The sequence below is a fragment of the Manihot esculenta genome, chromosome 3 (assembly GCF_001659605.2).
Source record: "Manihot esculenta cultivar AM560-2 chromosome 3, M.esculenta_v8, whole genome shotgun sequence".
NCBI classification, from domain to species: domain Eukaryota; kingdom Viridiplantae; phylum Streptophyta; class Magnoliopsida; order Malpighiales; family Euphorbiaceae; genus Manihot; species Manihot esculenta.
Window position 1 is genome coordinate 3,160,031 of NC_035163.2, and position 22,558 is coordinate 3,182,588.

The 22,558-nt window shown below is 31.2% G+C and overlaps 2 protein-coding genes across 4 annotated transcripts; one reads left to right on the forward strand and one right to left on the reverse strand.

Moving 5' to 3' along the window:
- Positions 1-2,507: 2,507 nt before the first annotated feature.
- On the reverse strand, positions 2,508-12,363 carry LOC110611033. The gene is made up of 21 exons (XM_043954760.1): positions 12,035-12,363; positions 11,875-11,906; positions 11,695-11,784; positions 11,528-11,604; positions 11,288-11,333; positions 10,610-10,670; positions 10,457-10,510; positions 10,224-10,304; positions 9,557-9,596; positions 9,061-9,170; positions 8,653-8,763; positions 8,374-8,490; positions 6,890-6,973; positions 6,781-6,836; positions 6,373-6,495; positions 4,821-4,882; positions 4,561-4,630; positions 4,321-4,427; positions 3,567-3,997; positions 2,608-3,356; positions 2,508-2,541 (listed from the first exon to the last, which is right to left on the reverse strand). The coding sequence occupies exons 1-20, from the start codon at positions 12,227-12,229 to the stop codon at positions 2,721-2,723; spliced, it is 2,583 nt and encodes an 860-aa protein (XP_043810695.1). The 5' UTR covers positions 12,230-12,363; the 3' UTR covers positions 2,508-2,541; positions 2,608-2,720.
- A 2,866-nt stretch (positions 12,364-15,229) lies between these two features.
- On the forward strand, positions 15,230-20,052 carry LOC110610533 (disease resistance protein RPS2). 3 transcript variants are annotated; one of them, XM_043954561.1, is made up of 3 exons: positions 15,230-15,502; positions 15,583-18,277; positions 18,489-20,052. In XM_043954561.1, the coding sequence occupies exons 1-2, from the start codon at positions 15,352-15,354 to the stop codon at positions 18,249-18,251; spliced, it is 2,820 nt and encodes a 939-aa protein (XP_043810496.1). In that variant the 5' UTR covers positions 15,230-15,351; the 3' UTR covers positions 18,252-18,277; positions 18,489-20,052. The 3 variants fall into 3 exon arrangements, with proteins under 3 accessions (XP_043810496.1, XP_043810494.1, XP_043810495.1); XM_043954559.1 differs by having other exon boundaries at positions 15,231-15,502; positions 18,493-20,050; XM_043954560.1 differs by having other exon boundaries at positions 15,231-15,502; positions 15,583-20,052.
- Positions 20,053-22,558: the final 2,506 nt, after the last annotated feature.

The window sequence follows — 22,558 nt, forward strand, 5'->3', positions numbered from 1 at the left end:
TGAGATATTTTTATTTTTATTTTTTGTGTATTGATTAGTTAATAAAAATTATGGAGTTTTTCATATAATTTGTTATTGCAATAATTGGAAATGGGATGAGAATATTCCAACTGGTTTTCAATTGCGGCTGTTATGGCACATTATAATGTAATTAAATTTTACCAAACATAAATTAGAGTGTGCCAACTCTCATTCTAAATTAGGTGCAACCAAAAAATAGAAAATTATATTTAGTTTCCGTAGTATTATTAAATTAACTAGTTAATTTTTATATGAAAAAATAGATTTTATATATTTATTTTTAAATGTAAATGTTTAATTTTTATATTAATTTTGTAAATTTTTAAATATTTAATTTTATTGAAATTAATTAATACATTAATTTAGTTGAATATGTTAACTATTTACACTCTTTAATTCTTTTGTTAAAATAAGATTAGTTAACTTAGTTTTTATATTATTAATTTTTATAATTTTTAATTATTTGTGATATTTAATTTTTTGTAATGTTAATATTCATATTATTTAATTACTTAAATAAAAAAAAAAACGCAAGTAAAAAAGCAAAGGGTTATTTCGTTGAAGAATGTCAAAACGCATTCTTCTAACGTTAATTTGCTTTGACTCTATTTGTTATTAGACCGTTGAAGACCATGTTTGGATAAAGGAAAAATTGAAGGGAAGAAAATTAAATCGAGAAAAAACATTTGTTTTTTTTATTTGAGAAGTGAGGGAAAATAATTAAAGAAGGGGAATAAAATCTATTTTGCCTTTTATTTCCCTCCAAAATAGAGAGAAAATAAAAGGAAACTAAAATTTCAAATGAAAATTATATTTATATCTTTTAATTTCTTAACTTTATTTTGAAATAAATGATAAAATAATAATTTAAAAAAAAAAGATTATTTATATTCTTCTTAAATTTTTTATAATATAATAATATGTAATATTTTATATAAGAAAAAATGAATATAACCCTATGCATTTAGAGTTAATAGTATTCGATTTAAATTAAAAAAATTAATTAAATTGAATTAATTTAAAAATTAAATTAAATTTTTTATTTATTTTAGTTCGAATTGATTTTTAATTTTAAAATTTTCGATTATTTCAACTTAATTCGATTCTATTAATAAATAATTAAAAAAATTAAATCGAAATAATTAGTAATAATAATATGTTATTTTTAATAATATAAAGAAATTAAATTTAAGATTAAAATATTTTAATTAAATTTTAAAATATAAAAATAAAGTATAAAAAATAAAAAATTTATTAAAAATTGAAATCGATTAAATCGAATTAAATCGAATGAAATTCGACCGATTCAATTTGATTCTGACAAAAATTAATTTAATTTAATTTTTATAAATATTAAAATTTTAATTTTTCATATATTCAATTTAGTTTAATTTTAATCATCCCTATATGCATTAACACGTTAATGAAAAACTAATATATATATATATATATATATATATATATATATATATAAAAGTTGTTCAAAGTATTAAATTAGTTCTCAATTTTTAATTTACCTTTTATTACTTTTATTTTTAAAATTACTTTCACTTCCTTCAAATAAAGTTTTTTTATTTTTTATTTTTAAAAATCTGCTTGCTTGCCTGTTGAAGTAGCCATGGGCCATGCTCGCCGTCATGAAACTGTGTTCTGCTTAGTTAGGAAGAAATCCTTGTAATTGAAAAACTTCAATATATATACAAAAATATATATACATGCCATGCTTAAGTTGCCATGTATTCCAATTCCAGTGCAACTGAAAAGGACAAAAATGCCTAGGGATTTCATACCCCTTTTTCCATCTTATAAAACAAGGAACCAGAAGAGAAGCAAGCCTTTCTGATGCAGACACGGCCTCAAAATTTTTTAAAAAATTATTATTTAGTATATATATATATATAAAATAAAATTTATTAATTGATTGATTTATTTTAAAAATTATATTAAAATATTATTAATATTCTAAAAATTTTACTAATTAATTTTTTTATTAATTTTAATTATTAAATATTTTATTATTTAATATTTAAATTTTAAAAAATTTATTAATTTAATCTCTTGTATTTTAAAAAATATACTAACTAATTTCTATAGATATTTTAAATTTTTTAAAATGTTAAACTTATTAAAACAAAGAGAATAATTCATGAATTTTATATATTATAAAGCCTAAATAATAAATTTATCTTAAATTTAAGCCGATAATAAATTGATAATTTATTTTGCTAAATATATAAATACACTCTTATATTTTATATTTTGATTTCATTAAATCTATAATTACACATTTATATTTTATATTTTTATTTATTAGACATTTTATCTTTAATCGACACTTAAAATTTTACAAAAATATATTTTTAAATACAATTTAAAAATATAAATTTGATTAAATTATATTTAAAAGTAATAATTTTTTAAAATTTATGTATTTATTAGGTAATGACTAAAATACATGTGAGCCAAAATGCATTAAACCCGAGACATAAGTAAGAAGCTAAAGCATAAAAACCATCATAACTACCAGAACACATGCAACAAAAATCCACATTGCTATATGTAGCATCGCTGAATTGAAACATTTAAGAATTAAATATCACGCAGTCAAATTTTTCTAAAAGAAGATACTACACCTGTAAAGCAAGACTAGAAAACACAACAAATTCCAGGAATTCATCATAATGAAAGACAAAATCTCACTAGAGGAGATCGGCAACATTTGATGGCAGCTCCTCAATCACCACATTATAGAACCTCTGGATGTCAAACAGCATCCTTTCATCATCTCTAGTCACAAAATTGATTGCAACACCTTTCCTTCCAAACCGTCCACCACGGCCAATTCGATGGAGATAATTCTCTGGTTGTGTAGGGAGATCATAATTTATAACAAGGGAGACTTGTTGGACATCAATGCCACGAGCCAAAAGATCAGTGGTGATTAGAACACGAGATGATCCAGATCGAAATTCACGCATGATAATGTCTCTTGTGTTCTGGTCCATGTCACCATGCGTGGCAGAAACTGTGTGGTCTCGACTCCGCATCTTGTCTGTCAGCCAATCAACCTTGCGTCTAGTGTTCACAAAAATAACGCTTTGGGTAATGGCTAAGGTTTCATAAAGATCACATAGTGTCTCAAGCTTCCATTCCTCCTTCTCCACATTGACATGAAACTGTTTTATACCCTCCAAGGTGAGCTCATCACGCTTCACAAGAATTCTAACAGGTTTGTTCATAAACTTTCTTGTGATCTCTAGTGCCTCAGGTGGCATTGTGGCTGAAAATACACCAACTTGAATTTTTGATGGCAGAAGCTGGAAAATATCATAGATCTGATGGAAAAACAGAAAATATATATATATAAATATATATTAAAGTGGTTTGTTAAAATGCACATAAAAGAAGACCTAGAAGTAAATATATTCCACGCTATAAATTTATGCAATTGGTAAATTTTTTTGGAATACCAGTGCATTGAAAAATTAAATAGATATATTATATGCACAAGACAGAGATGACAAGCTAAGGAACAAAAGAATGACCTGATCCTTGAAACCGCGTGAAAGCATTTCATCAGCCTCGTCCAACACAAACATCTTGATACAATCAGGACGAAGTGACTGTCTTTGCAGCATATCAAATACACGACCAGGAGTGCCAACAACTACATGCACTCCACTTGACAGGATGCGTTGAGACTCACGAACAACGGTTCCACCAACACAAGCATGCACCTTGACACCAAGATAATCTCCAAGTGCTCGCATAACCTTCTCAATCTGTTGTGCAAGCTCCCGAGTGGGTGCCAGGACCAAGGCTTGGCATTCCACCAAACCATAATCTAGTTGTTGGAGAATACCAGAACAGAAAGTTGCAGTTTTCCCTGTTCCAGATTGAGCCTGTTGAATCACATCAAGTCCATTGCAGAAGGGAACAATTCCTCTCTGCTGAATTGCAGATGGCTTTTCAAACCCTATATATGCATAGAGTTTCAAGCTTCATCAATCACCTTCATTCAGTAGACAGAAGGCAACCACAAGAAACATGCAGCAGATATAGGATCATCTTAATTATTTACCAAAATTAAACTACAGAGAATTTTCAAAACAAAGAAAATCAAGCTGGTTGTGGAATCATGTCCATGTCTCCTTTTTTCCCCCACCTTCTTTATGATTCTTAAAAATTTGCCAAAGGACATGAAAGAAGTGCTAACCATGTAACAAGCATGAATACAAAAATCATCTAATGCTGCATTACAACACTTAAGAGAAAATAGAAGGGCATAATTATATTTACCGTATGCATAAATGCCCCTTAGGAGATTCTCTTGCAAACCCATAGAATCAAAACTATCATAAACTTCATCATATGATGTGAAAAAATCCTCTCCTTCAGTTGTGAGTCTGTGTCCATGAGGTTATCAAAACAAACAAAGCAAAAAAGAATGAAATTCTATGTATTCTACACTGAGTAGTACACCAAAAATTTGATAGAACAAGAAGCAGCTGCAACTTGCAAGGAACTAGAAGAACTTACAATTCATTCATTTTGGCATCATAGTGCTTCGCATCAAATTGGGATCCTTCTGGTGCAAGTCCGGCCATGACTGCAATAACAGTGGCACTTTAGTCATACTTGGGGGGGGGGGGGGGGGGGGGAAGAAAAGAAAACCGTTATAGCTTTCAAAAAGAAGAAAAAAAAAAGGTAGAATTTTTGTGTGTACACATGCCCCAGTTTAGCAATTCAATTTAGATGAATTTCTCAATTCTATAAGAAGAAGGAAACGCAAAATTTACAGCATATACTCACACCCATTTCAACGACAACTACGCCACTACCCACAAACAGAACAATTTTGCTAATCAAATACCAGAATAATAGTGGAGCACAATTGAAAAAGCAAATATAGACATAGTAGAACAAAGACCCAGTCTTTCCCCTAGAGGCTTAACTTCGAAACAATTTTTTCCCAAGATAAATTCGACGAAAATCCAAGAACGCATTGCACCTAATGCTAAATTAAACTAAAATTAACTGAGAAGGCCACATCCATCATACTACCTGATAACAAAAATTCAAAACCTCGCATCAATTACCTCCCAAAGTAACAAAGAGGTTAGCTAAGGAAAGAGGAAAAGAAAATCTTAAAAATCATAATTACAAAGCATATAAACTACACGAATCATAAAAGAAACTAAAAAGATTCAATTCAAAAGCGAGCGGTGAATCGAACATAAACGGAGAAGAGAGAGAGGGAAAAGAAACCTGATGATCGGCGATGAGAGTGAGATTGAAGGAGAGCTTGAGGTAGCTAGCTTTGCTTGCTTGTTTGGGGAGAGCAGATTATGGTTTCCCAAACTCCTCGAATCTAAACCGTGGAGTTAAGGAATTTGAGAGGTTTAACGACTGCAACCAACTGAAAGTGTAATGAAGAGGAGTGTCTCCTCAGGGTTAGATTTATATATAAACGATTTGTTTTATTTTTACTTCTCCCAGAGTCGTGAGGATTTTCTATTTTGACGTTAAAATTAATAAAAATATTAATTAGTAGATTTTTAATTCTTTATAAATATTTTAATATAAATCGAGAAGTCGACAAAATCCACCACCGAGCAAATATTCAATCCACTACAACCACCTTATAACAATCTCCGCCTGGCATTGAGAGCGAATCGTGTCAGGTTTCTTAGCAGATACGAAAAGGCGGCTCAATTCTCCTATTATAAATTTATTATTTAGTTTATAAAAAATTTATTAATTAATTGCTAAATTTTGAAAACATTTAATCGTGCGATATGAAAATTTTATCAAAAATTTTTTAATTTAAAGGCATTAAATGCCTCTAAAAAGTTTTAAAATCTACTAACTAATTAATACCTTCAATTTTATCCATTACATATTTTTCTCCAAGAACTAATCAATACCTTTAATTTTATCCATTACATATTTTTTTATTTAATTTGTATAATATGATAAATTCATTAAATAATATTTTAATTATATAAAAACATTTATTAATTAATTTTTATATTAAAAACATTTAAACTCTACAATACTTAATAGTTGAAATAAAAAAAATTAATTAATAAATTTAGTAAAATCTCAAAAATATTTTAATATATTAAAATATAAAAATTTAAAAACTCATTAAATAATATTTTAATTTTATGAAAATATTTACTAATTAATTTTTTTTCATATTAAAAGCATTTAAACTCTATATTACTTAATAGCTGAAATAAAAAAAAATAAATTCAATAAAATCTCAAAAATATTTAATTAAAAATTAAATTTTTTTATATCACATAAACTAAATAATAATTCTTCTTTATTATTATTGTTTTGAACACTGGACGTGGAGGGCAATTTTTAACATCTGTTTTTTCAGGCCTTAACGACACCGCAAGGCCCACAAGAGGTTCAAAAAGCTCTTCATTCATCAGACCATTATGAAGACGATAAGAAATAGATCTGACAAATGCATTTTCCGGAAAAACTCAAAAAACACAGATTACATGGATGCAGCAGCAAATGCTGCAGTATATAGTTTGAAATTTTTCAAGCATATGTGAACATGTCCTTGCACGCTACAAAAATGTTTAGGCGTCATATCTAAATTCCAGGAGGAAAAATACATAGTAAGTTGGTATATTTTGTTTCTAAATCATTTTACAATTGTAGCAGTTCATGCTCTATTTAAATATTGCACTTCAAGATAATGGGTTCATCAACACCAAGGATTTTCAGCAGCATCACCCGCAATTAACTATGCCTCTTCTCTTTCCAACGTTACCTTTGTGCTCATAACTAACCTGTTATTCCAATCATTCATCAGAACTACTGAAGAACAATGAACTATCTACACACATTTGCAGCGAAAAGTGCAGTAGTGGCTTCCGAACTGTGAAATGACATCTACAAGACCTCCATATCCTCCAACAGCAATCACCTGAACAAAGCAATGGGGTCAGAAGACTGATAAACACAGTGCATAAAAATATAACTGTTAAGAGAAGGGGAGAAGGGGGCGTGTTAGTACATTTCTAACAGACAATGTTGTACTCCAGAACTGGCCAAATGTAAATGAAGTTTAAGAAGTTTCCTAATAGAGCACAAACATGACAATTCTATCCTAGACATTCACTACAAATTTTGACCATTAAGTGTCCTTTCAGTTCAATCCTCTACTAGTGGTACTTCAAGTAAACCTCTTATTAGTAGTAGAATCAACCACACAGTTTACCTTTTCTATACCATTTCTGTGAACAAAAACAATCTGTACTGGTGTTTCACAACAGTGCAAATAATAGTCATCTTTAATTACTCCCATTCCCATCCCATCCCTCGAAAGCTCACAGGTTCAACTCTAGGTTCAGTGAACTGAGCAAAACCATCTTGGATAACCTTTCCATAAACAAGCTAAAATAACCACCGGTACTGAAACTGAAACCCACATCACCCTCACCACAACCTGCCCCCAAGAAAAGGCCAAAGAGTCAAAAAGAAAACCCTTCATGTTTCAGCTAATAGTCAACTTGGTCCCCAATGTTAAACTTGGGCCAATTAGGTATCTGAAGTATTACTTTCTGCATAAATCCAAATGCCAACAGAGTTACAAATCGCATTTGGTGACATGGAATTATGGGACCCAGAAATATAGATAGCAGGTGAAAATAGTAAAAACGACATATTGTTCACATTCAATAACTTCTCCAACCTCCCATTCCCATCTCCTCTTCCCAGACAAACCAAACACAACCCCATGAATCTCTGTGGAGCTCAAAAAGTCAATCATTTTCCTAAACAAAAAGGAATTAAAATCCTAACTTTTGCTCATGCTTTCCACTGCAAAAATCTTGGCAGGTAATAGGTTCTGCGCAAGCTAGACGTTGATGGTCCTGCATTTCAATAGTAGAGGTAAGCGGTGGTGCAGAGAGGTTTAAAGGATCTGGGGTCTGCTGAGGAAGTGGCTAAGAATTGAGACCAGAGAGTCCATAAACATGGGATCAAAGAAGTAAAACCCTAGCTCGGTTATGTCATATGAGATAGAAAGTAAAAATTTTGGACCTATTGCAATATCACAACATTTGGCTAAAAGTGAAAATTCTGTCAGAGCACGAGAAACCACTCAAAACCATCTCCCCATCTTTCCCTCACTCAAAGTGTGGCACACATGCAAATAAAACAAAGAAATGGAAAGGAGATAGGAGTTTGGGGGCTCAATTAACCCAGCTTCAACATCAAGTGCCAAATAAACTATTGGCCTAAACTTAAAGGGCCTTTAGCCCCTTTGCTATCCAAAAAGGCAATAAATTAATAACAGTAAAAGCAGAGTAGACAGAAATATACTCCAGATGAGTGTATAGAGACGGAAAACGATGACTGAGGAGCACATGGTATTTGTGAAAGAATTGCCCCATTTATGTCGAAACGGTTGAGTAGAGGCTGAGCTCCAACAGTTAAAATCTAGCATGGTGATACAATGAAAATAATATTGAGAAAAATATTTTGATATAAATAAAGAAAATGTGAAAAAAGTAATTGAGTCCTGTGCCTTGTAGAGAAAATGTAAACCTCAATCACAGACCTGCTCAAACTACATATTGCCAGGGAAAAAAAACCACTTACTTGGTTGTCATCAAATATCACATCCTGTATGGACGCACGAAAAGATGCCCTTGTAACACATTCAGAAGCCGGAAGATTCCAAACTGATAAATTCTGACCATTGCTAAAAGCCTATGAATATAAAACTTGGTTCAATAAGGCCAAACCATAAGAAATGCAACCACCAAAAGGAACTGCACCAGACAATTAAAATCTGAAATGATCCATTAATATATTAATTATTGAAATTTATTGCTCATGTTATTAATGTAGCTCTGGTGGTTCTAGGTAGAGAAGCATGCTTAACATGAACATTTGTCAGCAGTAGCACCACTTAAATCATTGTCATCCACAACTATAAACCACAAAATGTTAAAATAGTCACAGAAAAGGAAAATCCGAACACTACTTGACTGCATGAACTCTTACCAACCAGCTCTCACTTGCATCAAGAGCAACACAGCTAACAAATGAGGATCCTTTGAACTTCTTATCTTTCTCTGAATCGATTACTCGGATGCACTTCCCACTTTTGCAATCTAAGGGAAGCCACAAATACATGCACCAAGCACAACCACTGAGCAATCAGTTACTATATCTATAAACAGCACAAAAGTTACCACTACACCATTTGCAGTTGCATAGAGACATAATTCATAACAGGAGTATAACGTCAATAGAATAGCTAGAAATCAGTTCAGATTATCCAGTAGATATATATTTTCTTATACAGCAGTTATGCAGTGGCTTAACATGATCTAAAATCATCTGCTTTATAGACAAGTTAAAGCCATTAATCATTAAATGCACAACAATTAGTTCTAGAAAGATTCTTCATCTTTCACAAATAAAGTTCCACAAAGCATTGATGAAAAATGGCAGGAAACTTTGTGTCTATGCTTAATAATCAAGATCTGGATTTTACCCCAAATTCGTACAGTTCCATCTTCCGAACCGGTTATGATCTGAAATCCAAGAAGCCAAAAAGAGTCGGATAGAGTTTAGAAATCATTCATTGTATATCTAGTATTTACTGTCATGAATCCTCAATGGATGAGTTAAAAAACAACCAGTAAAAACAAATCCACACATACTGCAAAAAAAGAACTAGCATATCAAATCAATTAACAAATAGAATAAAGAGAAAGTAACTAGCATCTCAAATCTTCTTTCAAAAGTCTACTGAAGTCTTCTTCACCAAGGAGGCTAAGAGAGTGACATTCCCCATGAAATCCAGAACTCAGGTTCTACTTTAACCATTTAGTTATGTGATAATGGTTCAAGTATCTTGTCAGAATGAACCCAGGATGTTGAATTTAAGAAATAAGCACTGGCTATGAAATTTATTTTAAAGAAACTTGTAGATGAACTGTTGCTTTTTATAATTACATTAAGCATTCCTTTTTTTTTTAAGTTGATGTCAAAAGCTCCTCCTTAAAAATTTTCTCTTCTTTCTTTTTCCTGTTTCCTACTTATTCTATAGCTAGTTCCAAAATCATATGATGGTCATCAACGAATCTAAGTGTTGAACATAAAGACAATTAGGAAGCAAATCGACAATCAACAAGGGAAAAAAGGTAAAAGGCTTTGACCTGATTGGTAGAATTACGGGCAACTATACAATGCAAGTAGTCCAAGTGTCCCTTAAAAACCGTTTTGATCTTAGATGTCTCCTGAAAAGCTCCATAAATAACCATGCTGACATAAGTGCTGCTTTATGAATAAATCAAGAACATGTGAAGCTGCTAGGAGTGAATAAAACTGACAAACATTTCAATGGCAGAACTTAATAAAGTCTGATTCATTCACCTTGAACAATACATACCACATCCCAACAATATGCACAAGAATCACCAACAGCAGAGAATATGCATCCTCCCTAATGTACAAGGAAAGTGAAAATGTTGACTTTTGACTAGGTAAATTGACTAGCAAAAGATGGATATGTTTGTGGAAGGAGAGAGAGAAAATCTCAAACCTGTGTATCCACAGCAATGGCATTGTTTTCAGGGATTGGGGAAAGAGCACCCCAAGGACCTCTGAAAAATAACAATAAGAAAAGAATCCAATATCAGCAGATAAATGAAAACTAAAGAAACCCCTTCACATCCGTCATAATAATAAGCAGTACATACCAAAACTATTTAAGCAACTTAACACCAATAGTTAAGCTGACAGCAAACAAGCATGATGTATTATATTGTTCATGAAATCAAACATGCATTATCTATAGCATTGTCCGAAACCATGTTATATGTAGTGTTCAACTAATAGAGATTGCATTGGGCATTTGGTTCACAATTTTATCATGTGACATGCCTGTGATAACACGGCCACTGAAGCAAAATTGATATAAGGTATAACCTAATTGGGGAAGAAGCTCATTGTAGGCCAGCCTCTTTTGATGATTTAATATGTCATCCTAAAAAGCAGAACCAAAAATATATGATGATTTAGCATGTCTTCTTAAAAACTAGAACTAAAATATATATATATATATAAAAAAAAATCAAAGCTAGCCAGGTAGCGATGACCTGATTTCGTTGTTTATAAAAAAGAAAATAATGAAGGAGACAAGGAGTGAATAACATTAGGGAGTGAATGACTTAAGAAAAAGGTCAACAACAGGCATATTTTATGCGTTGTGATCACTCACTTATGCTGAGGATTCATCAAGTCAAATACTGGTCGTATGTGAATCCCTGGGAGGAAAAAAATAATGAGTTGAGCAAAATATTTCAGAATTCAATGCAAAAAGTAAGTTATGTGAATTTAAACTGAAAAAACGAAAAAGCAACAGTATGATTGAAACCACTCGTAATGCTCCGAATCCAATTTAATTACAGATTGAGTCTCAAAACTTTATTTGCACTGCAGTTACACCTTTTGGTATTACCTTTCAAAGAAACAGGTGCCTCTAATTGTGTAAATTCCCTCCATCTCCACCCCAGAATTCGACCATCATCCCCACAGCTGAAAAACAAAATGGAAAAAAAAAATGTCAGACACGCATATTGGTCAACATCCTGCCAAACATGCAAATGAGGAAGTACTAAATAGAACCTCAATAATAAAGCATCATCAGCTTCACCATAGAATTTGACATCATATGCTGGTCCATCATGCCCTTGAAGGAAGGCAGTAGGTTCAACCCTAATGAAGTATCAGTAAGTGAATGAGCACAATTGATACCATTCAATCAGATACTTGAAACATACAAGAAATCTCTCAATCCCTACTTACTGTTGAGCCTTCGCATTGCTAAAACCCAATGGCTGTTAAAAGAATAAAACAAATCAACCAAAACTACCAAGGTGAATCCAATTACATACTTGTTCAACGAATTTGATAAAACGAAAAGAGATTTGGAAACAGAAAGAGAAAATGGTGGAAGAGAAGGTACAAGCTTGGAGATGCAAGAGGAAATAGAGTAAGAAGCGATTGATCCGTCACTAGAGGCGACTACGACGGCGTCAGGGCTAGGGTTTGGAGAGGGAGCCCATGCGGTTCTAAAGACGGTTAGGGTTTGGATCTCTCGCTCCTTCAATATGCTCTCTCTATATGCATTCTCATCCCAGTTCGTTGCGTCTCCACACATTGTATGTTTACAGTCTGCTGTGTTTTGGTTGGGGTTTCTCTCTGGTTCCGTCCTCAGCGCCAGCTGCGAAGGAGAACCGAGGAGGACAGCGGGAAATTGGAAATACGGAACACGCGAACATTAACGACGTCGTGTCAGAAAGCGTACAACCCTTGAGGATAATTACTCTCTAATTTGTGCGTGAGTTGCTGTATTTTTTAAAACATGTTAACTATTTGGAATAAAATATTTTACAAATAATTTAATTTAATTTAATTTTTTAATTAATTTTTATGTAAAATGAAAAAAATTATTTTTTTAACTTATAAAAATTTGTATTTTAAAAAAAATAAAACCATACTTTAATCGTTTTAAATAAAATCACAAAGTCTACGTACATTAAATATTTTATTTTTTTGTATAATTAATTGGTCAATGTTATGATTAAATTATTAGTTTCCTATATATTTATATATATATAATAAATTAAATAGATTTCAAGATGGATAACTGCCGAGTCTTATTCATTTTAAGCCAAATTAAGTTCGAGAAAATAGAGTCAGTCCAGAGTCCATAAAGTCCTTTACGTCCATCTGTTCAGTATTTCAGATTTTGATCCAGTCACTCGGGACAGACCGAATCACATGTGTCGCCTGTGAACCCGAGTTTAATAGGAAAAAATCTAACCTAATAATGTGATGTTAATAATAATAGCAAATTCAATCACTTTACAATTTTGTCCGCATGCGCGCCGGAGAAATTAAATAATCGACTGGCATGAAAAGGAGATATGATATTTTTGTATATATGAATTTATGTATGAGTGGCATATAATAGATAGCTGTTGGACATCACTAGCATACAAAAATAAAAAAATAAAAGAATAAAATGAGAGAAACAGTTTTATCTCCACCTAAATTTACACATACCATAAAATTCTATTATTTAAATTTCAGAACATTAATAATTATCCCCTTAATTATATAATAATTAATAAGCGATAATTATTATTATATAAACCGTAAAGTATGAAGATGTATTTATTACGTATAAACATATAATTCAGTTTTTATTTTTTCTTTTTAAGTACATTTTTAATTTTTCATATTATTAATATTATTTAAAAAATAATACTAAATTTACTATATAAAGATAATTTTAATATATTATAATCTTTAATATTATCAACAGCATATAATTTCTTTGATATTTTAAAATAATAAAAATAATCATATAACTTAGTTTTTTTTTTGAAAAAATAAAATTATATTAAAGCCATTAAACTAAAAAGATAAAATTGTATTAAAGCCATTAAACTGGCAAGGCAGAGGTTATAAACAAGGGTTGATTATCCAAATGGTAATTTTCCTTCAAATCACCCAATCGTTTAATATATTTTTAATTTGATTAATCAAATTTAATTTATTTTTTAAAACTTTTGAAACTTTAATTTATTTTTATGAAATTTCTTTTTATATTTCACATTAACATAAATAAAAAAATATATTTTTCTCTTTTTTATCATTCATTTTCTATTTTTATTCTCACATTTCCCTAGTTTATTTTACTTTTCTTTTTTTGTATTTACTAACACAGTTTATTGGTTATTTATTATTTTATTTTAATAATTTAATTAATATTTTTATATTTTATTTTGAATCACACTAAAAAAGTTTATTAATAATAAAAATAATAATTAGCTACAACTTTATTTTAAATATTAATAAATAATTTTTAGATATTAATTTAAATAATTTTATTGATAAAATTTTAACATTTAAGTAACTTGTATTCTTCATATTATTTATTAATTTATTTTAAATATATAATGTTTTTATATTTAAAATGACATAAATTTTATTAAAAATAAACTATTTATTAATTATCATTTTATTTTAAAGATTAATGAATAATTTTTTAAATAGTTTTTTACATAATTTTATACATATTTACAATAAAATTAATTTTAGATAGTTATTATTTTATTCTTGTGGTATAAGATTTTAATATTTAAAATTTAAAAATATTTTAAAATAATAAATTATAAAGAAAAAATATAATATAATCTATATATTATATATATTCCTTTAATTTTACTATAATATATACCTTTAGTTTTATTAAAAAAAATATAATAAGTGATATTATATTTTTTTGTTAATTAAAGTATAATGGGTATTGATTTAAGAAAAAAAAAGAAATTATTCTATTTTTAATATTTGTGCACTTTTACTATGGATAATGGTAATAATTTTAGATAACTCTAAATTCCTCTATTTTCTTATAAATTGCAAAATAAAATTATATATTCTTAGGAAAGTGAGAAGAAGATAAAAGATAAAATATATAACTTTTTTTAAATAGAGACACGCATAAAAGCCGTCACTGCCCCCATTTCTCCTTTAATGCCTTTACCTTACTCTTGCTTGGCTTGCATCTCCGATAACATTGCTGGTTCTTTTTACTCGGGTCAGTTGCCATGGGTCAAGCTGCTGTCGGGTCCTAGGGTTTCTTTGTTTATGGGCTCAGGTCCTCTATGTTGGGTTAGGTGGATTGTACCGCTGGAGTTTTCTTTCTTTAAACCTGTATTATATTTTACTCTGTCTAAGGTACTGATTGTAATAGCTCTAGTTATAAAAGATGTATCAATGTAATTTTAGTCAAAAAGAAAATATTTTTATGATTAAAAAAATAAATTATTCTAAAAAATATATTTTTTTTTTAAAAAGAAGGAAGTTATTTTACACACTTTCATTATTTTTATTAAAATTTTTATATATAAATTTATTAATAAATTTTATTTTTTAAATTAAAATTAAATAAAAAATAAATTATACCGTTGATTTTATATAAAATATTTTTTTAAAAAAATATTTTTTAAATATAAATTATTTTCCACCAATAAATTTATAAAAAGAGTGTTAGAGAGAAATTTTTTAGGCTCATTTCAAGGGAGGAGAAATACAAATTCTCTTTCTTTTTTACTCTTTTTTTATCCAAACAAGAGAGTTTAAAAAATTTTATTTTCTTTTTCTTTCCTTTTCGCTCCAATTCCCCCAATCCAAACAAAGCATAAAAGAAAGAAGTTATCATGTTAGTTAAACACTGTCCAAAAATAAGGTTAGTCAAATTGGAAAAATTCCATGTTGGCGGCTTCTATGTTATCTCCACGAAGGAGAGTTGTTCAACAGTCAATTTCCATTACCATTGCATTCCTTCTCTCATCTGGGTGTGTCCACGAACTCAAGAAGCTCATCTCTTCATTTCACCACTCAGACTTGAGCAGCAAAGGAAGTAAGCAGCAATTCAGTTTCTGCTTCTTCTTTCTGGATCCTCTTTACTTTAGTAAACGATTTCTTCCATGGAACTTGTAGGTCCTGTTACTGATATAGTCTGTAAATATTGCGAAACTGTCATTACAAGAGTAAGCAATGTGGTCAATGTGAATCAAATGGTTAGCTCGCTTGCTAGTGCACTGAGGGAATTGAAGGACAAAAGGGATGATATAAAGAGACGGGTTGTTCTTGCTGAGTTGAACGGGTTGACCAGCACGAGCCAAGTCCAAGGATGGCTAGAAAGAGTAGAAGTTGTTGAAACTAAAGCAAGCTTGATCATAGAAAGCCTTGGGCAGAGAAATGGATGTTGCTTAGCACATGTTTGTTCAAAATACAAGCTGAGCAAGAAAGTTTCAAAATTGCAGAGAGAAACTAATGAACTTATAGACAGAGGATCTTTCGATGCTGATGTAGCAGATAGGTTGTTTCCTGAAGCAGTTCAAGAGATACCCAGTAGGCCTGCTGTTGGACTACGTCCGATGTTAGAGAGGATTCTGCAATTTCTTTCCGAGGATGAAGTTGGAATAGTTGGAATTTATGGAATGGGAGGCGTTGGGAAGACAACGCTCTTGAAGATTATTAACAATGAATTTCTTACCAAATCACACCATTATGATGTAGTCATATGGGTTGTGGTCTCAAGGGATTTTGCTGCTAATAAGATTCAACAGGCTATTGGCACCAGGTTAGGCTTGTCTTGGGAAGAATGTGAAAGCCAAGAACAGCGAGCATTAAAAATACATGGAGTTATGATAAAGAAAACAGTTCTCCTGTTATTGGATGATGTTTGGGAAGGAATTGATCTTCAGAAGATTGGAATTCCTCTTCCACAAAAGGAAAACAAAAGCAAGGTGATATTTACAGCACGCTCACTGGATGTCTGCAGCGACATGGATGCTCACCGAAAGCTGAAAGTGGAATTCTTGGGAGAGGAAGACTCATGGAAACTATTCTGTGACAAGGTTGGAGGAAGAGAGATTTTGGAGCTGAAACCTATTCGATATTATGCTGAAACCATTGTCAGAAAATGTGGAGGACTACCACTTGCCTTAATCACAATTGGGAGAGCCATGGCTAATAAAGAGACTGAAGAAGAATGGAAGCATGCAATAGAGGTACTAAGCAGATCTCCATCAGAGCTTAGAGGTATGGAGTATGTATTTACTCTTTTAAAATTCAGCTATGACAATTTGGAGACTGAGACATTGAGGTCATGCTTCTTATACTGTTCTTTGTACCCTGAAGACTACTCTATTGATAAAGAGCAGCTTATAGAATATTGGATAGGGGAAGGATTTATAGACAGCTGTCATGAGAGTAATGTCCATAACAAGGGCCACGCTATAATTGGATCTCTGAAAGTTGCATGCCTATTAGAAACTGGTGAAGAAAAAACCCAAGTAATGATGCATGATGTTGTCAGAAGTTTTGCTTTGTGGGTAGCAACTGAATGTGGATGCAACAAGGGTTTATTTCTAGTTGAGGCCAGTATGGGGCTCACTGCAGCACCCATAGCCGAAAAGTGGAAGGAAGCTCAAAGAATTTCATTGATGGACAATGGAATCACTACTCTAGCAGAGTTACCTGAATGCCCCAATTTAATAAGCTTGCTGCTCCAATATAACAGTGGCTTGAGCAGAATTCCAAATGCATTTTTCCAATTTATGCCTAATTTAAAAGTTCTAGATTTGTCATTAACCAGTCTTAGAGAGATTCCTGCATCTATCAATAGATTGGTTGAGTTGCAACATCTTGATTTATCAGGAACAAAGTTAACAGAATTGCCTGAAGAGCTAGGACATCTAGTGAAGTTGAAGCATTTGGATCTACAACGCACAAGTTCACTTAGGAAAATCCCACAAAAGGCGGTATCAGGCCTTCTTCAACTAAGAATCCTAAACTTTTATTACAGTTATGGAGGTTGGGAAGATCTCAATTGTGGGGGTGTCAATGAAGTTGGCATTGCAGACTTGGAATGCTTGAAGCACTTGACCACGCTCGGCATAACTGTTAAAGAATTGATGACCCTGAAGAGGCTTGATAATTTCAGTAGCCTACTGAAATGCATACAGTATTTGTACATTAAAGAGTGTAAAGACTTGTTTTATTTGCAAATATCATCACATTCCAATTTTGGCCGAAGATTGAGAAGGCTGAGCATCAATAACTGTTATGACCTCAAGTACTTGCAAGTTGATAAAGAGGCTGGAGACAATTGGCTTCCTTCCTTGGAAGTTCTTGCTTTGCATGGCCTTCCCAGCTTAACAGTAGTGTGGAAGAATCCTGTGACTCCAGAATGTCTGCAAAATCTTCAATCCGTAAATATATGGCATTGCAATATGTTGAAAAATGTTTCATGGGTTATAAACCTTCCAAAGCTAGAAGCTATTTACCTTATGTACTGCAAAGAGATTGAAGAAATGGTCGGCAGTGATCAAATGGAAGATTCAAAGGCATTTCCAAGTCTAAAAGCACTTTCTATACGAGACCTTCCTAAGCTGAAAATTATAACTCAGTGGGCAGTGGCTTTTCCTTCCCTGAAAAGTATTGCTGTGATCGATTGCCCGAGGCTGAGGAAGCTACCGATGAAAACTCGCAAGACCTTGACATTACCAACAGTGTATGGGAGCAAGGAATGGTGGGATGGACTTGAATGGGATGACTGCACCACTGGATCTGCTCTCCTTCCAAATTTTGTGTCAATCTGATGCATGCATAAAGGCGATTTTTAAAGGTATGTCTTGCTCTTTTGATCAATTCATCACTTTCTTTTAAAGAAAAGATTACTTTAACTCCCCTGGTATTTGATATGCTGTTGATTGAGTACAACTTTGTTAATTTCTACTTATTATTCATCCACTGTGGCTATAATCCTAATGAAGAACAAAGCCACTCTGAAAGAAAATTAACAATAATTTAACTATACTGCAATTGCCTTCTGGAAGACAGGCTTCCAACTCCAACTCAAGCAGCTCAAAGGGGAAGAATTATACAACATCGCATGAGTGCATGTAATACAAGTCTAAAAATAAGAGAGAAAGGTTCTTTGTTCTTTCTCTGAAATTCAATGGCCAATTTACAAATATTTTAGTGCATAGACATGTAAAGAGCAGATGTTATGACTTCAAGTATACTAAGGAACACTTAGTCATTAACTAGAGATTTCACCAGGAAGCTCACATTTGAGGAGGTACAGAACTGCATTAACCTGTATGTGACTGAGGAATCTTAACTGTAAGTTGGATTCAACTCTTCATAATGGTTTCTGTAACAGAGGTGACTCCATGTTTTTGCTAGCTTTCTGGAATGTACTTGTGTGTATACCAGAAGCAAAAATGGTAAAAGTAAGAAGTTTACTGCACCCTTAATTCTTAAGAAAAGGCTGCTTACTGACATGTAGCACGGCAATGTCCAATGAGCTTATGTTCTTCCCAACCCCTTCTGAATACTCAAAAAACACACCAAAACGCTGGAAGCATCACCTAGAATGTCATGTTTGGTATTTGGATGGGAAATATTCTGGTTTGAATTGGGTTCTTAAGTTGGAACATTTACAGCTATATGACCACCATATTCACCAAGAAAAAAAAACTAAGGTAAATATATAATTAGACCTTTGACCTTTACACAACAAGTCGGTTGGTAATCTAACCTTTTCGTCTTTAATCTTTGACACAAGTATAATTATTTAGCCATTGTGCACGGATATGAGTTGCACATACTCTAATTTTTCAAGGGTTAAAAAGTTATATTGTATAAAATTTAAAGGTTCTTAAATCCTTACGAATGATAGCCTTATTTGATTTTCTAATGATGATTTAAAGGTAAATTTGACAAAAAAAAAGTTTGGTATTTTCAGCCTCCTGCTCTATAACTAAGAGGCAAATTTGGACTTATATTTCTCCAAAAACATATTTCACCTCTTTGAGGCATCAGATGCATGTCCATGAGCCATAACTAATTGCCCCATTGCCTGAACCAAGAGAGACACTAAGTGAGAAGTTGAATAATAATCAAATAACGACAAAACCAACAGAATCATACTCATAGAAGAATTCCCTTTTCACTTAATATGATATTGACGATGAAAGAGACTGTGACCAATCCAGGATTCATGCATGGCTCTGCTAAGTAGCAATTACATTAATTTAATCAGATGTGATTGCCTTAAATCAAAGCATCAAATCTTTGACAAAAAGAAAACAAAAAAACATAACTATCCGCTGAAAATGGAGAATGTGGAAAAGGGTTGATGTCAGTCTTTGCCAAAAAAATTGTGAGCAATTTCAATGGTTCTTGGTACAGTTAATTGTTTAATTAACATTAAAGCATATATCCTTTGTGCCACTTTGTGCTTTGCTAAAATCTTTGTGGGGATTTATTTATATATTGTTGATTTAAGATTTGTCAAGCTTAGAGTGGTTCATTAGCATAAGTAGAAGAGAATGTTTCTTTTCTGTTATTCTTCTTTGGTTATTTTACTTAATAAATACACCCATTATTGAAGAACTTAGATTCCACTCAAGAGGGTTACATGCGGCACGTGTAACTCTGTTCGGGAATAGTTTTGAAAATATTGTTTGAATAAGTTAAAATACTAATATTTAAAAATTGAGATGGCATATTATAAAAATTATTTTTTTATAATATTTAATTAATTATTATAATAACAGTTTTTTATTATTAAAATAACTAATATTATTAAACATGACGATATATTTTTATTATAAAATAAGTTTTAATCATCTCACTAAACATATCGATCTCATCAATTATCTTCTTGAAAGACAAACTTGTATATATTTGTAGAGAGAGAGATTGTCTTTGACTTGGGCTGCATATCTAATTACTCAATTAAAGCTTTTAAAGTTTAATTCTCATATATATATATATTTATATAATTAATATATTAAAATAATAAAATTTATTTATTATTTTTTAAATATATTTATATTATTCTATTAAAAATTAGATGACATATATTATTATATTATTATTTAAATTAATTAATTTTATTTTTTAATGCATATATTAAATGGAGATATTTTTTAAAAATTAATGAATTAATTATTGTTTTAAAAAGTAAAATAATTCATAATATAGGACAAATTAAAAAACTATATCATGGGGCGGAGGAACTTCTTCGCATTAAACTACGCCAAGTGGGGCAACTAAAAAGATGAAACGATGAATAAGCATCCCTACATTCTCGGCAAAAGAGTTGGTGGTGACCAGTATTGAGTTTAAATCGAAAAAATCGATCGAATCGAATTGATTTAAAAATTTAGTTTGGTTTTTTTATATATTTTGATTCGGTTCGGTTTTTAATTTTAAAAATTTTGATTATTTCAATTCGGTTTAGTTTTGATAAAAAAATCAAAAAAACGAACCAAATCGATTAATGATAATAATACAACCAACTATTATTAAGAATTTCATCTTTGTATTTTAATTAAATTTTAAAATATTAAAAATAAAGTGTAAAAAATAAAAAAATTATTAAAAATCAAAATCGATCAAATCGAATCTAATCGAACCAAATCAGACCGATTTGATTCGATTCGATTTCTTATCATAATCGGTTCGGTTCGATTTTCATAAACATTAAAATTTCAATTTTCGATTTATTCAATTCGATTCGATTTTAAACCGAATCGATTGAATGTTCACCCTTATATATCACGCTCCTCTTATCTAAAAAAATAAAAATATTAAAATTTATTTAATTTAATATTTTTTTTAAGAGAAATTCAAAATTAAAAGTGTAAAATATGATATTTCTTAAATTTATGCACATATACTTGTCATTAGATTAAATTTGTGAGTGTTATATAATTTAATTGTTATATTAGCGAATAACATAACCTCTCGTTAATATATTTAAATATTTGATAAATTATATTTAATTATTATAATTAATATATAAAATAATAAATAAAAATATATATTTTATCAATTAAAATAATAATCTGATTAATTTTTTTACTCTAAAAATATGAAAAATAGGTGAAATCTCGAATTTAATTCAATTCAGTATTTTAACCATCTCATCCCACTTCTTGGAATAGCCCTAAGGTTTATAATCCTTTTAATAACATTTGATATTGGTAGGGTAATTACGAAAGAAAAGTGAATACGATTATACCAAAAATATTCTCATGAGAGATGCTGTATTAAATTAATCATAGTCCTTCTCACATTCTATAAAAGCCGCTTGCCACCATCCCATATCTAACACCATCGAAATAAGCTTTGTTTCCTACAACGGCAAGTTCGAAACAAATACAAAACAAGGTATGTTTATAGAAGTAGATGGGCGTTGAGATTAATTTTTGTTTTGTTGCAGCAAAATATCAAATACATGGTGACCATCATCAAGGGTTTCTGCAGCTAGCTTGCATGTATTAATTAATTTCTCAGGTTTGTAAGCAAGGTGACAGAAGAGAGTGAGCACTTATGGTTTTCGTGCATGGATCTTCATGCTTGAAGCTATGTGTGCTCACTCTCTATCTGTCATCCACCTCTCTCTCTCAGGAAATCTACTCATCATTTTTACTTATTGATTTCATTTCTATTGTAATCTTTTCATGAATATAGCTTTGTGTTCAGCATATATACATAGAGAGAGAGAGAGAGAGAGAGATTGTGGCTCACCTTCTAATGATGCAGCTATAGCTTCAGCCAACGTTTTGGTTATTGGTGAGTTTCCTTAACTCGATCGGATGTTATTCCAGCGTCTTAGCCCCTGCAGCTAGCTATGGAAAGAGCTTACCGGCCGCCGATGCTGCGAATCTGTGTAGCGAGTGTAGTATATACACAACCCCTCAGTTTTCGGCCAGGTTCGGAAATTTCCAGCGAGGTCTCTGGTTGGTGTTTCTCGACATGTGTTGGCTATAGTAATAATATGGCTCATCCTCCCTCGAGGGAAAACTCATTTTTGTCGTTGTTCTTATTCTAGAATTTAAGGGTTTGATTCGACTCTTCGATTTTCTGCTTTTACTTGAAACTTCTCTTA